This window comes from Notamacropus eugenii, chromosome 1 (assembly GCF_028372415.1).
Source record: "Notamacropus eugenii isolate mMacEug1 chromosome 1, mMacEug1.pri_v2, whole genome shotgun sequence".
NCBI lineage: Eukaryota > Metazoa > Chordata > Mammalia > Diprotodontia > Macropodidae > Notamacropus > Notamacropus eugenii.
Window position 1 is genome coordinate 327,300,693 of NC_092872.1, and position 15,266 is coordinate 327,315,958.

General features: G+C 34.6%; 1 protein-coding gene across 1 annotated transcript in view; it reads left to right on the forward strand.

Moving 5' to 3' along the window:
* The window catches only part of SRP54 (signal recognition particle 54), a 137,009-nt gene that overhangs the window by 105,841 nt on the left and 15,902 nt on the right, over positions 1–15,266 (forward strand). Inside the window, exon 16 of the mRNA XM_072629723.1 lies at positions 11,065–11,162. Coding sequence (XP_072485824.1) covers positions 11,065–11,162 — 98 coding nt within the window. The remainder of the gene's footprint in view (positions 1–11,064; positions 11,163–15,266) is intronic.

The window sequence follows — 15,266 nt, forward strand, 5'->3', positions numbered from 1 at the left end:
ACTTCCTGGTTGCCCAATTACAAAAGTCTCAAGGAACTCCAATCTGAATGGGCCTGGCAAGGAATCTTTGAAAAGCTGAATCAACACAAGGTGGCCTTAATGCCTATCTGTGTTGAATATCCACCTACCATAACTAAGTACATATCTTTTTGTTAACTGTCTGGTGCCCTAAGATTGTCTCATTTTGTCCCAGTATTGATCCTAACCCTTTAGGGGGCTGACCTGACTCATGCCCACCCCAAAACAATTGCTGATAAGTATTTCTCAGAAGACACTATGAAAATAATTGTAGCTTACATACTATTTCTACTGCAATTGATGAAGAAGTAGAGAAACTAAGATCCTGTTAACTGATGTATGCCTCCTGCCTCTTGGCAGGAGTGTGATTTTCTAGAGGTGTGGAATGAGGCATGTGTTTTCAGACATAATTAGTGTTCATTTGTTTTGATTGGCTGTAGCTTTTTTACATGGACGACCTTTATTGGGTGGGGACTGGGAGAGTAAGTTGGAAGCAACAGAAATTTTTTTTAAAAAGGCTAGAGCATCATTGTAAGACTACAATTAAATCAACATATACTTTGATCCTTGAAGTTTTCAGTATTAAGTTGGCATAGGTGAATACAGGGAAAAATATATTGGACTATGGAATTACTGCATGTGGTTCAGTAATAAAGAGTGAGAGAGAAGCCAAAGTCTTATGTACTACATAGATACCTCAGGCCTAAATATCACAGAAACGTTTCAAGAAAAGAATTAGAAAACACTAGATATAGCGAATACTAACATCTAAAAACTGAAATAGATTCTATTTTAACACATAAGACAAGACTTTTAGAGATGTGGAAATAATTGAATCATCTGAATATACAATAAGACAACCAACTTTTTATAAAGAAGATATTAATACAAAACTAGGAGAGAATTAAAATGAAGATGTGGAGTGCATTTAAAATAACTGCAACCTGATCTGCTTGATTTTTAATATTGAAGTTTAACAGACACCAAATAAAATAGCATTTTCATATGCATAGTAGAATAGAAAAGGGGTTATGCATAAGATTGCAGTTCTCTGTTATGTAGAGCTTGTTTTTCTTTTGAAATAACAAATTCAACATACTACTTTCAATTCCATACTGCTTGTCTGCAGTTCTTTCTAGACTCCCTTCTGTTCTCTTCTGTGCATTTAAAAATGCTTCAGTGATCCTCTGCTTTCATTTTGTTTTGTTTTAGCTACCCTAAATGTAGCCTCTATTTTTCCTCCACCAACTCACTCCCACTCCATTAGAAAAAGAAAAAGAAGTCTTTGTAACAAACACATAGTTAAACAAAACATGTCCACACTTATTGTGTCTGAAAAGATACGTCTTATTCTACATCTTCCATTTCTCTGATGTTGGATCACAAGTTTTACCGTCAGACTTCTGGCATTTTGGACTGGTGTACTGACTTGACCTAATTAAATTAAGATTAATTAAACAAAAAGATCTTTCACATCAATTACAACAAATCAGAAGTCTACCTAATATGAATCAGTTGCTTTAAGGAAACCAAAAGAGCCTAAAAACCACCTCAGTCAGTGAGCAATGATATCCCCAAGCAGAGATGTTATCCAAAGACAACACTGGTTTGGAATGTCAACATTTTTTTTGTGCAATCGTATAAAGAAGAATGGTAGAAGGTGACAAGTATCATTGTCTCTCATAACAGCAAAAAGCAGCGAGAGGGAAAAGAAGTTAATACTAGAAGGAGTGTTGAACCAGGTGTGTTAACAGAAACAAAACTACTTTCATTTTACTTTAAAATAAAAATTTTCCTCCTATTATCTCTCTTTGCCTTATAGATGAAAAAAATATTCCAATACTTGATGTGGCTTGGTTCTTTGTTATTTTAAAATTCTAGTCCTTTAGATCTGAAGGAAAGTTTTAAATAGACACCCAACTAAGTCAAGTCACCCCATGGTCCTTTAAGGATGACAATGGAAGGGAGAACAGCTAACAGATAAAAAATGGAAAACATCTGTAAGGACTTTTGTAACAAGTTTTTCTTACCATCAGACATGGGGAAACTTGTTTGAACTCTTAAATCTCCTTGATTTCCTTCTTGCAGAAATAGATTTGTTTGTTTGAGATTTTTTTGGTTTGATTTTTTTTTTTTTTTAGGATTTTTTAAAATGAATTTTATTTATTTTCAGTGTTCTACAATCACTACCATATAACTTAGATATTTTTTCCCCTTCCTCTCCCTTCCCTCCCCGAGATGGCATACAATTTTATATAGGTTCTACATATACGTTCCTGTTAAATACATTTTCACTATAGTCATACTGTGTGGAAGAATTAAAATGAATGGGAGAAATCATATAGCATTTTGCCCTAAAAGACCATTGGGAATTTTTTAAGTCCTTGCATTGCAATGAAGTTCCAAGTCTACCAGAAAAAACTCTCGCACACTGTGGTCATTGCTGTGCACAAAGTTCTCCTAGTTCTGCTCCTTTCGCTCAGCATCAGATCATATAAGTCTTTCCAGCCTCTCTGAAGTCTTCCTGTCCATCATTTCTTATAGCACAATAGTATTCCATTACATTCATGTACCATAATTTATTCAGCCATTCAGAAATAGATTTGACACTGAAGAAAACAAATGAGTAAGAACTGAACTAGAGCAAATATATACAAACTACTGACAATGACACAATTGTGAGGACACTGAGGGATCGTTTCTCAATATTAAAAGAGACACTTCAAGATATATTAAAGAGGTATCTACCAAAGGTATAGAGGGAAAAATCTTGCACATTATTACAGTATTGCTAAACAAAGGTGATTGAGAAAACAATTAACTATCTGTGCCTACTTTTGCACTTATATTAACGTTTTAATGAGGTTAATCAAAACATGTATCAAGATGTTTTTGATGAGTGTATTAGAAGGCAAGACTTTCATGAGCAATATTCCATAGTGGTAGACTAAGTCTTAACTATCACAAAAATGACTGAAAGATATAGGGAATATAAATTTCCCCATTATATGTTATTTGTTGATTATAAAAGAGCAATCAATTTATCAGAATGAAGTTCTACCTTAAAATCACTCTTCAAACACCTCTACCATGCATATCATATAGTTCAAGGTGCCTTGAACTATGTAACAGAGAAAACCTTGCTCAAAATCAATTGAGGCATAAAACAGTAATAAATGTCTGCCATAGGTGTTTACCACTGTTGTGGAGGTAAAGAGCAGAGTCCAAGTCAGAGAGGATTTTCCCGTAGATGTTCATCTCCTCCTGATGTTCTTATTTATGTAAGATACTGTATAGATTGTATAAAGCCTGAAATATTGCAGAGCCTTCTAAATGAAATTTATAATCACTCAAAAGAATTTGGTCTAACTATCCTCAGAGGAAAAACTAAGTGGATGAAGAATGTCTTATGTCCAAATAATGATAAGAAGTTGGATTGACAATGTAGAGAGCTCATCCATCAGCATAGTTTTCTAAAATAAACTGTAAATAGACAATGAAATGAACCCAAAATTGAATAGGAAGCAAGCTGTTTCATCTTTAGGAACCTGCAAAGTTATTATAATGACTTCAAACTTATTGAAAAAAAGTCTTAGCTCTTTGACATCATATGTCTAATATATGTCTGTGTATGGGTGCATACACATGCTCCTGCTACTTTTTAACTGTGGGCTTCTGCCTTGGAGCCTTTTTTTATCTCCCTATAATCTCTAATTTCATTGGAACCCACAGGTTCAATTACCTCTATGAATATGACTCCCAGATCTGTATATCTATCTCTTATCTATCTTCTGAGTGCCAGTCCTATATTACCAATTGTCTAGTGAACATTTAGGTATCCTGTAGATATCTCGAATTCTTCACATTTAAAACAAAACTCATCTTTTCCCCTGAACCTATCCCTTTTCCCAACTTTTCCTATTTCTCTTGAAGCTAATGCTATCTTTCCAGTCATCAAGGTTTAAAACCTTAATGTTACATTAGCATGTAACATTAAATGTTATATTAGTGTCTCAGTGGATACCTAGGAAAAAAACTCTTATATTATAAAAACTGGAAAGCAGTTAGCAATCTGGCATTCTAAATGGATATGTGACCTTAATATTAAAGATCATGCTAGGAAAAAATTAGAAGAGAAACAGATCATGTACCTCCCACAGCTATGGGTAAGAGATTTATTTTTAATCAAATTAGGGGCAAAAGGAAAAAGATAACTTTAACTTTGACTACTTGAAACTAAAGAGCTTCTGCATAGACAATATTAATGTACCTAGGACAAGAAAAGTGGTCAAATTGGAAAAATCTTTGTATCAAATATCTCTTTAATTCTTGTCAACCAAGATATGTAAACAATAAAAATACATAAGACTAATAATCTGCCATTCAATAAATGGTCAATGGATGCAAACAAACAGTTCTCAAAAGAATTACAGAGTATTCAGAACCACATGAAGGAATGCTCCAAATCATTAAGAGAGAAGTACAAATAAAAACAACCCTGAGGTTTCACTTCACACCCTGCAAATAGATAAAAATGATAATAATATTGGAGAGGTTGTGCAGAATGATAGGTACACTAATACACTGTTGGTGGAGCTGCAAAATGACACAACTATTTTGGAAAATGGTTTGGAATTATGCAAATGAGATGACTAAAATGATTATCCCCTTTGAACCAGAGACTGTTTTTACTGGGCTGGTATCACAAAAACGCCAACAACAGGAAGAAAGTCCCACTATATACTCCAAAATATTTATAGTAGTACTTTTTGTTGCTGTAGCTGTTTTTCCTTGTATAACTAGGAATTGGAAAGAGTGAATTCTCATCAGTTAGGGAATGGCTAAACGAATTGTGTTACAGCAATGTAATAGAATATTGTTGTACTATAAGAAACACTGTGTGTGGTGAATACAGAAAAGCATGAAAAGATCTATGTGAACTGATACGAAGTAAAGTAAGTAGAGCCAAGAAAAAAACATACACATTGTTGTAGTTACCAGAAATGTAAATGAAAAGAACTACACACCAGAAAAATAAAAAGTAAATGTAACAAAAACAGATGTTACACATTGTCTATGTTTTCCAGAGTTTTCCAATGTATTGATCAGTTATGCTGATTTTTTTCCTCTCCAAAGACATTTTCTGTTATGTGGGATGGCCTTCTGGGAAGGGAAGGAGTAGGGAGGGTTACTTGGGAAACTATGATGATGTAAGAAACGTTATCAGTAAAGAGGAAGAAAGGATGGATGAACCACTAGACCATTTTGAGTAGCCCAATTTGAATTCCAAATTCTCCTTTCCTGGTATTTCCAGTAGGTAATGATCAGGTATAGTACTTTGTTCTATAATTTTATAATTTTCTTATTGTGTATATTATAGCTATCATTGTTTGTGCTGTGTCTGTTTACTACACTGACATTAAGTCTGTAAGTCCTTGATGGCAGGGACTGGGTCTTATCTAAATGCTGTATCTCTTTATGCTTAACAGAGTTTTACAGATACGTAGATTCTTAATAAATGTTTGTTGATTGGTTGACTGTTACATGGCCTAGTACCCTACACAAGCCATCCAATCCCTCTCTTGGTCTCAGTTTTTCTGGTCTATATAATGAGAAGTTTCAACTACCTGATAATATGCCTGTAATTCTCTCCCTACTTACCTCTATCTCCTGCTTTCCTTGACTTCCTTCAAGTCTTAAGTTCCATGTTCTGCAAAAAGTTTTTTTCATGTCCTCTGTAATGTTTGTGCCTTTCTTCTGGAGATTATCTCTGTTTTATTCTGTATATGTCTTGTTTGTGCACAGAGAGCAGGAGCTATTTTTGCCTTTACTTTGTAAAGCCAGAGTTTATTTAGCTCAATGCCTGGCACATAGTTTTGTTGACTTAACTTGACTTGACTCTCAAGGTACCTTCCATTTCTAAACTTGTGCTTATCTGGCTACCTAAACACAATGAAATGATCAAAAGACAGGTACAAGGGAAGAAGAAATTGTTGCATCCCACAATTTAAGAAGCAGTAGAAAAAATTTAAGAAGCCTTGGTCTAGATAAAAAATAATTTCAACTCTTAGTCACTGAATAATTGAGTTGGGTGTGTATTTGGGGAAAAAAAGATTATCAGTGAATTTAAAGGAAGGGTTGGGTTTTTCCACTGACATTTTGGGATTCTGCTGTACAAATAATAGTTTATTTATTGAGTTCCTTTCAAATGCTTGTAGTTGTAAAATGTTCTCTTTGGAGTTTTCTCCCAAAAGCTCTTAGAAACTTGCTTAAGTTTTAGACAATGTGGTTTTGTATTCTGTTCATTTAACAAGTATTAATGTGGGATTGCCAGCTGTATACACAGTAACAATGTTAAAATGTTGAATGTTGCTACAAATTATTTTGACTTCTTGCTGTTACAGACAAAACTTACCTGGGGCCCCTACTTATGGTTTTACATGCTTCGTGCTGCCACATCAACACTTTCAGGTATTACTTTAATATTTGAGTACTGTGAATAGCAGGTGACTTAGCAGCATTGATTTAGTAAATGACAGTACAGGTAGAGTGAAGCAAGGAAGGGAATGGAATTGAAACAACCCTTCTTTAGGCTCCTGCCTAGTGTTTTCACAGCTTTAAACTGCTAAACTATATCTGTCTCACCTTTCTCTTCCTCATTTTCCAATGGCTAAACCTGCTTTTTCTTAACCCTTATTCTTTTTGTCCACTGAGCTACTTTTGCCATAATTAGCTCCCTCCTCCTGAATATTTTCACTTTCCTTGGCTTTCATGCCATTGTTACTCCTTTGGTCCTCTTCCTACCTTTCCGAATGTTCTTCCCAGTCTGATTTGCTGAATCATCATTCATATTCTGTTCTTTAATCTCAAGTATTTATAGAAAGAATCAGACTTTGCTCAGGGCCCTCTTGACTTTTTTTTTCTAAACTCCACATTTTGGCAATCTCATTAACTGTCATGGGTTCAGTTACTATCTCTATGAAGATGACTCCCTAGATTATGTATACAATATAGATCCCCCTCCTGAATTCCATTCCTGCATCAACTGTCAACTGTTCTCTGAAGACAAGGATTGTTTCATTTTGTCTTTGAATCTCCAGGGCCTAGAATGTAGTAGGCAATTAATAAATGAATTCATATATTCAATAATATATTAATTATTATTAATCAATAATCAATATTATTAATTATATATATAATTAATCAATAATCAGTTAATAAATTAACATTTTTACCTAGATAGCCCATAGGTATCTCAAAATCAACATCTTCCCTACTTCCCACAAACCTGTCCTTCTTACAGACTTCTCTTGTTTTCTTTTATTCATTCAGTTTCACATCATTGGAATCATTCACATTTCCACACTTCTCTACATTTAATCAGTTCCCACATCTTGTTAATTCTTTGCCTGCAATATTTCTTGTATCTGTCTTCATCTCTCAACTCACATAAGCACCACCATCATGCAGCCCCTTATCACTTCTTGCTTGGATTCATTGGAATGTTTTATTGCTGCCCCAGCTCTTAACATATCACCTTTGTTGTGACAAAGAAAAACAATTAAGCAAATACACCCAGTATACTGACTGTATCTAAAAATTTATACAGTATTATATCTTGGTAACTTCTCTGCCATAATGGGAGATTGAGAGATCTGTATCTCATTATCTGACTCTGAGATCTTCACTGATTTTTCAATTATTCAGAGTTTAATTAGATTTACAGAAATTTTCATTTATATTATTCTGGCAGTTGTACATATTACTTTCTGGGTATTGCATTTTTTACTTTGTGTCATTTAAAAAATCTTCCATGCAAATCAAAGCACTCTATTTTCTTTTTTTTTGGTTTGTTCTTTCTCATGTTTTTTGCTTTTGTTCTGATTCTGATTCTGATTCATCTTTCACAACATGACTAATGTGGAAATATGTTTTTACAAAAATCTTCCCATGTTTCTCTGAATTCATATTATTCATCATTTCTTACTGCATAATGATATTCCATTTCATTTATTATCTCATAGCTTTCTAGTAATTTCTAATGATTGATACCCACTTTTTATATGGTTCTTTGTTACTATAGAGTGCTACTGTTAATATTTTCATATGTATTAGATCTTTGTTTCTGTTGTTTATTTCTTTGGGACATTTCCCCAATAGTATAGTAAAATTGTTGGTTATGTACAGTTTAATCACTTTGTATAATTTCAAAATGTTGTCCAGAACTGTTTCACAGCTCTACCAACCGTGTATTCATGTTCCTCACTTCCCATAGCCCCTCCAGTAATGATTATTGCCATTTTTTGGTCATTTTTGCCAGTTTGCTTGGTGTGAGGTAAGATTTCAGAGTTGTTTTAGTTTACATTTATCTTGCTATTGGTGATTTGTAACTTGTTTTCATGTGGGCATTTAAAGTTTGCAGTTATTTCGAAAACTATTCATATCTTTTAACCACTTATCTATTGGGGAATGTCTTGATATGTTTTCTTGTCAGTTTTCTATATAGTTTGGATATCAGTTTCCTCAGCTATATTTGATTGCAGATTTTTTTCCTGCTCTTTCATTTCTTTTCTGATTCCACCTTTATATTAAAAGTTTTTTTAATTTTATGTAGCCAAAATTATGTACTTTAGTTTTTATGATTTTTCTATCCCTAATTGTTTTAAGAATTGTACCTCTAGCCTTATTATGAAAGTTACATGATTATTTTCTCTTCTTATGGTATGATGTATTTAGGTCATGTAACCATTTTGATATACATTGTAATATATGGTATGATTGGTCTAACTTTAATTTCAGTTCATCCTTTTCAGTTTTTCTAAGAGTTCTTATCAAAAAGGCAGTCCTTTTATTAATTGAGGCTCTTGGTTTTACCAAAAATTAGGCTTCTGTTCTGTATTATTTCTGTCTTTTGCTTAATCGAGCCTGACCTGCTGATCTATTTTTCTGTTTTTTATCTCAGCTGGGGTATTCCTTCTAATTAGTCCAAGTAGAATATAAGTTCCTTGAGGACAGAGACTATTTCACTTTTGTATTTATATTTCCAGTACCTAGCACAGTACTTGGCACATAGTAAGTGATTAATAAATGTTGATTGATTGGTTCCTCTAGTTCTGATCTCTCCTGTCTCTAGTCCATCATCCATACAATTGCCAACTGGTATTTCTAAAACCTGCTCCTCTCTAAGAAACTTCAGTGACATCTATTTAATAAAAATGCCCACCTTGACATTTAAAGCCCTTCACAGTCTGGCTCCAGCCTTCTTTTCCAAACTTATTTTGGAAAAAGTAGTCTCCCCATCAAGCTCTTCTTCAGGCAATCTGCATTCTAACTATCTTGACCTCCTTGCTCTTCCTACATACAGCAGTCCATCTTTGGTCTTAGAGTCTTTGCATGAACTGGTCCCCATGCCAGGAAGGTACTTTTTCCTCATATCAGGATCTAAGTATGCTAGAGACAGTCTTGCTAGTAGTGTTTCTACCTCCTTCTAATTATTTTATATTGTTTTTGTATACTTTCTATATCCCCTCCCCCCTTGAACACAAAGTCTTTGGAGGGCAGGGTTGGTTTTGTTTTCTCTTTGTATTCCCAGCATCTTGCCTTGCAGGTAGTATGTACTAAGTGCTTGTTTTATTGTATTTTTTTAATTGACCTAAAGGATCTATCAAGTACTATAATTATCCATGTGGCATTCCATTTATGAACCTTACCTGCTTTATGTTGGATTTTGAGCCTGTTGCTCTTCTTGTGTTTTGCTCTTCCTGGATTTTAATTGTATTCTCTTTATAATGGCTACTTCATTGACATTACATTTAAATCAAGATAAGATTAGACAAGTGATAATTTTGAAATACCTTCTTTGATTTCTCTACAGCATTTGACAGCTGATGACCACCCCCTTCCTTTTGGATATTACCTTTTCCCTTGACTTCCAAGATGATACATTCTTCAGTTCTATTCATATTTCCCCATCTGTTCCATTTTTTTCCCCTTTCATTGATTCTTCAACCTCTTGCTACTCCTTAAGGTGAGGTTTCTCCAAGGTTTCATTCTGGTCCTTTTCTTTACTCTCACTGTTTTCTCTCCCTTAGTAGTCTCATTCATTCTAATAACTTCACATAACATCACTTCCATTCAGATGACTAAATATCTAGGAGTAACCTCTCTTCCAAGTTTCATGGAGGTTACATTTCCAACTCTCTATGCAACATGTTCCCCCGGATATCCTATTAACGTCTTAACTTCAGCATACCTCAAAACTACTTTTCCTTCTTACTTAATGAATGGTGCCCCCTGGTCTCCAGTGTTCAAAACTCTTCTTATCTTTGATTCTGCTTCCACCTCTCACTTGTAGTTACAAAGTCCTAAGAATTTAATCCCCATCTACTTCCTCCTTTTTATTCAGTACTGACAGCAGCCCAGTATAGGTTCTTATTACCACCCAGCTAGACTATAGCAATAGCCTCTTAGTATAATTTCCTTGCCTCTAACTCTCCCCATTCCATCCATCCTTCACACTGCTGCCAATCAAATTTTCCTTAAATATAAATCTAATCTTGCTTGGGCTCCAGTCTCCTAATCTATAAAATGGAGGAGCTAAGCTAAATGATCAAAAATTTCTTTTAGCTTGAAGTACTGTACTCCATGCTATTTCTCTGCTCAAACCTGCACCCTGTTGCATAGGGAACATTGCAACCAAAATGGATTGCTAGCTGTCCCTGGAATAACATTTTCCCATGTTGGTACTTTTTGTTATTTTATTTCCCCTATCTTTATTCTTTCCTCATCCGTCCATTTACTAAATCCCTAACTATCCTCTAAATAAAAGCTCAAATGCTACCTCTTCCACTTACCTTTGTATTAAACTTATTCATACTAGAAAATAAATTCCACGTGGATAGAGTTGTCCTATTTAAACTTTTTACCTCCCTTCCCACCTAATTTACCACTCTGCATAGTAAATAATTAATGTTGAATTAAAAAATAAATGCTATAAATTCAAGTTTTTATTCAGAATTCTCTATTATTTTAACTTTGTACCCTCAGTGTGCGACTTTCTTGGAGAGAAGATTGCATCACTTCTAGGTATCAGCACCCCAAAGTACCAATATGCCATTGATGAATATTACCGGATGAAGAAGGAGGTGTGTCTCTTTTTACTGCTTATGTATACATATATATATTTTTTTAACTTAAAGTTTATATGGATATAAATTAACTTACATATTTAACCTATATTTTACAAAAAGCCATCTCACTTGCACTGGGAATTTTATCCTAGAGTTAATTGATTTCTCTTTCCCTCCCCAGACCTGTATTTTCATGCTTTGACTAGAATTTCACTCTGAACTATTCGGAATCTGTTCTGCGATTTATAGACATCACAGGAGTTTGGGGGATGTTTACATAAAGCTCCAAGCTTTCTAGGGACCATTTCCTCTCTTGAACTGGCCTCTGAATGTTCTAAAGTTTGCCTTCTCTGATACACATGTAAAGAAGCAGCATAACATAGAAGAGAAGAGCACTGGCATTGAAGTCAAAGATGTGGCTTTGAATTCTGCCTTTGATACTTACTACTTATGTAACCAGAGAAAAATCACTTGACCTTGCCACACTTTTTGTTTTTCTTCTTGCCATTCCTTATACAATACTATATATTTGTAGCGGCTATCCCCTCCTGCCTATAATGCACTCTTTCCTCTCCTCTGCTCTTTGTATCCCTTATTTCTTTCAAACTCGGCTTAGATGTTATCCTCTATTTAAGCCTTTTCCGATCCCCATTCTCAAGCTGCTAGCATCCCCCCAATTACTTTTTATTTATATTGTATATAATTATATGTGCATATATTGTCTCCTCTGATGAAATGTAAGCTATTTTAGGGGAGAGTGCTTCATTTTTATGTTTGTATCATTAGTACCTATCATGGTTCCTGGCACATGGTAAGTGCTTTGTTGATTGACCTCTCTGAAGTTTATTCTCTTCATCTGTAAAATGGGAATAAAAATATGTATAATATTTACCTCATAGGATTGTTGTGAGGCTTAAATAAATTAATATATGTAAAGTGCTTTACATACCTTAAAGTGTTATATTAATGCCAGTTGTTATTAGTTTACTTTTTGTATATAAACTTTATGAAGGAATCAGAATATTTTTATTATTCAGTGAAAGTCTGAAATACTGTACAGCTAGCACAAAAGTCTCATTTTGAAAAAGTTAGCAGTTTTGCTTATGAGATACTATAAGATAGGGAACACTTGATTGAGAGTCAGGGGACCTAAGTCTAGCAGTGAATCCAATCATGAGCAAGTTAGTTAACTTTTTCTGACTCCGTTTCTCCATTCTTGAATACTTTGGATTTATGGTATAGATGTACACATGCCTTCTACTCTAGGAGGTAGCAAACTTTCTGGGCCTTGTTATCCATCTTATAGGCAGCTAGGTGACACTCGGGATAAGCAGTTGGACCTGGAGTTAGGAAGACCATAATTCAAATCTAACATCAGACACTTACCACACTGCGTGACTCTGGGCAAGCCATTTATCAGCTTCAGTTTCCCATCTGTAAAATGAGGATAATAATAGAACCTACCTCACAGGATTATTGAGAGAATAAAGTGAGACAACATGTACAAGGCTTTGCAAGCCTTAAAGCAGTACATAAATACCAGCTTCACCATCCGTTTCCTCCTTCTTCTCCAGTTCTTGTTTGTGTCTGCAGATCCATAGAGTGCTTAAATATACCAGAAGTGTGCTCCTAGCATTTAATGGAAACCAGTGACACTGAGATTGGTCCATCTCTTATCTTCATCCATAAAGTATCAGTCTTTTTGACTTATATTTATTTCACTAGGATAAGGACAAATTTTATGGTAATAATTCTTATATTTATGGCATTTGAGTTTAATTGTTATAAAAGTAGAAATTTTCTTCCTAAAAATTCAGACTTGGACCTATACTTGCCCGATAACTTGTTGTTCAGTAGTTTGGTTTTTTTGGCAAAGATACTGGAGTGGTTTGCCATTTCCTCTCCAACTTACTTTACAGATAAGGAAATTGAGGCAAAGAATGTTAAAGGGTCACACAGCTAGCAAGTGTCTGAGTCCAGATTTGAACTCAGGTCTTCTTGACCCCTCTACTTTGGCACCTAGCTATCCCACCTATAACTGCTCATATTTATATTGCACTTTAGAGTTTAAAAGTCATTTTGCTCTTAACAACTTTATAAGATAGGACTCAGGTGGGGAACCTGTGGCTTTGAGACCACATATGGCCCTCTAGGTCCTCAAGTGTAGCTCTCTGACTGAATCCAAACTTCACAGAACAAATCCCTCTAATAAAAGGATTTGTTCTATAAATTTAGATTCAGTCAAAAGATGACACCCAGGAACCTAGAAGGCCACATGTGGCCTCAAGGCTGCAGGTTCCCTGCCCCAGATAGGTGATGTAAGTGTCAGTACTCCCATTCTATAGATGACGAGATGGAAACTTAAAGACGTTAAGTGACTTATCCACAGTTATAACAATTAAGTATTGGAACTAGGATTTAAATCCATTTCTTTCCTAACTGCAAGTCCAGTACTCTTTCTACTCTAGCATGCTGTATATAGATTAACTTCATATAAATGTTACTTACAATAGATACTAATAGAACACCATTACCCCAGGATGAGTTTCTATTGTTGTTCATACACAACTTCCTTAGTAGCTGGTTGGAGTACATTCACTTTGTAATTAATTCCTAAGAACTAGGGTGAGGAGGGCTCACCAACCTCCTAGATATGAACTGATTGCTAATTTAAATTGGGGGAGATTTTTTAAACCTTAAGTATGTTGGGGGTGGAACAATATTCTCAATGTTTTTGTTTAGCTTCTTATTATCTCTTACCCAGATTATTGCAAGAACTTGTTTCCTTGCCTCTTGTCTTTCCTTATATTCTCCACATTTTACATATAGTCCCAGATTATTTTTCTTAAAGTACACTTCTGATTGTCATTCTCCATTATCATTATGATGAATCTTCAAATTCTTTAGTATGATGTTCATTGTCCTCTATAAATCTATCCCAGTCTATATTTCTAGCCTTACTTAATTCCTTAGTCATATGCTGCTGTATTCAAATTGGATTAAGTTTCCATTTCCTAAAAATGCTTTGTTCTCTTTTACCTTTATGAGTGATATTCTTATCTCACGAATTGTTTTCTTCTCTCTTACATCTTTCTGGAATACTAACTAATCTTTTCAATTTAATATTATTTTCTATTCAACTAGCACTTGCTATCATCTTCAAGGACTGTAGTGTTTATATTAATGACCTTACAAACAACCTCTTATCTTAACCAGTTTGAGAGTAGATCAGACTTTTTTCGGGAAAAGGGAGTTTTGTATTCCTAGCACACATTACAGTATCTTGCTATAGTAAGTCCTTAATAAATACTTTATTTAATTAGCTAAATTATCATATGGCTTTCAAAATCTACATTTCTATCTTTTTACTATTAGATCCAGAAGCTGACATGGACACCTTTGATCCCATTATTGTCTAATATTGTACAACCTCTCAAATTCTGAATTCTTCAGCCATAATTACATCCCTGCTTTTATATTTCTTCTGTTTTGTCATTCACTGACAAACTTATTCTTCACCCAAATTGAGAATTTGAATCTCTATTCTTCTAATCTGTCTTCCTTACTCTGGCTTCTCTTGCTTCCTTACTTAATCTTGAGTCAATGGGTCACAGACACTTCACTGATTCAATTTTTGCCAGAAAACCTGAATTTGAATCTCAGCTCTAGTGTTATTTGCTATGGCAAGTAGGTTCTCTAAGTTTAAGACTCATCTTCCTAAGTTCAAATATAGAATCACACGCTCACTAGCTATGTAACCCTGGGCAAGTCACTTAACCCTCTTTGCCTCTGTTTTTTCACCTGTGAAATTAGCTAGAGAAGGACCACTCCGGGATCTCTACCAAGAAAACCTTAAATGGGTCATGGAATCAAACATGACTAAAAACAACTGAACAACATTTGAAATATATAAAATTGAAAGAATAGTACTTTTTTCTGTGTATCCTTCTATTGTAAGGACAGTGCTTTTATTGTTGTTTTGCCATTGACTTCTCCAGTTTATTTTACAGATGAGGAAACTGAAACAAACAGGGTGAAGTGATTTGCTCAAGGTCATACAGCTAGGAAGTTTCTGATTTGGGATTTGAAGTCAGGTATTCCTGACTCCAGGCCTGGCAC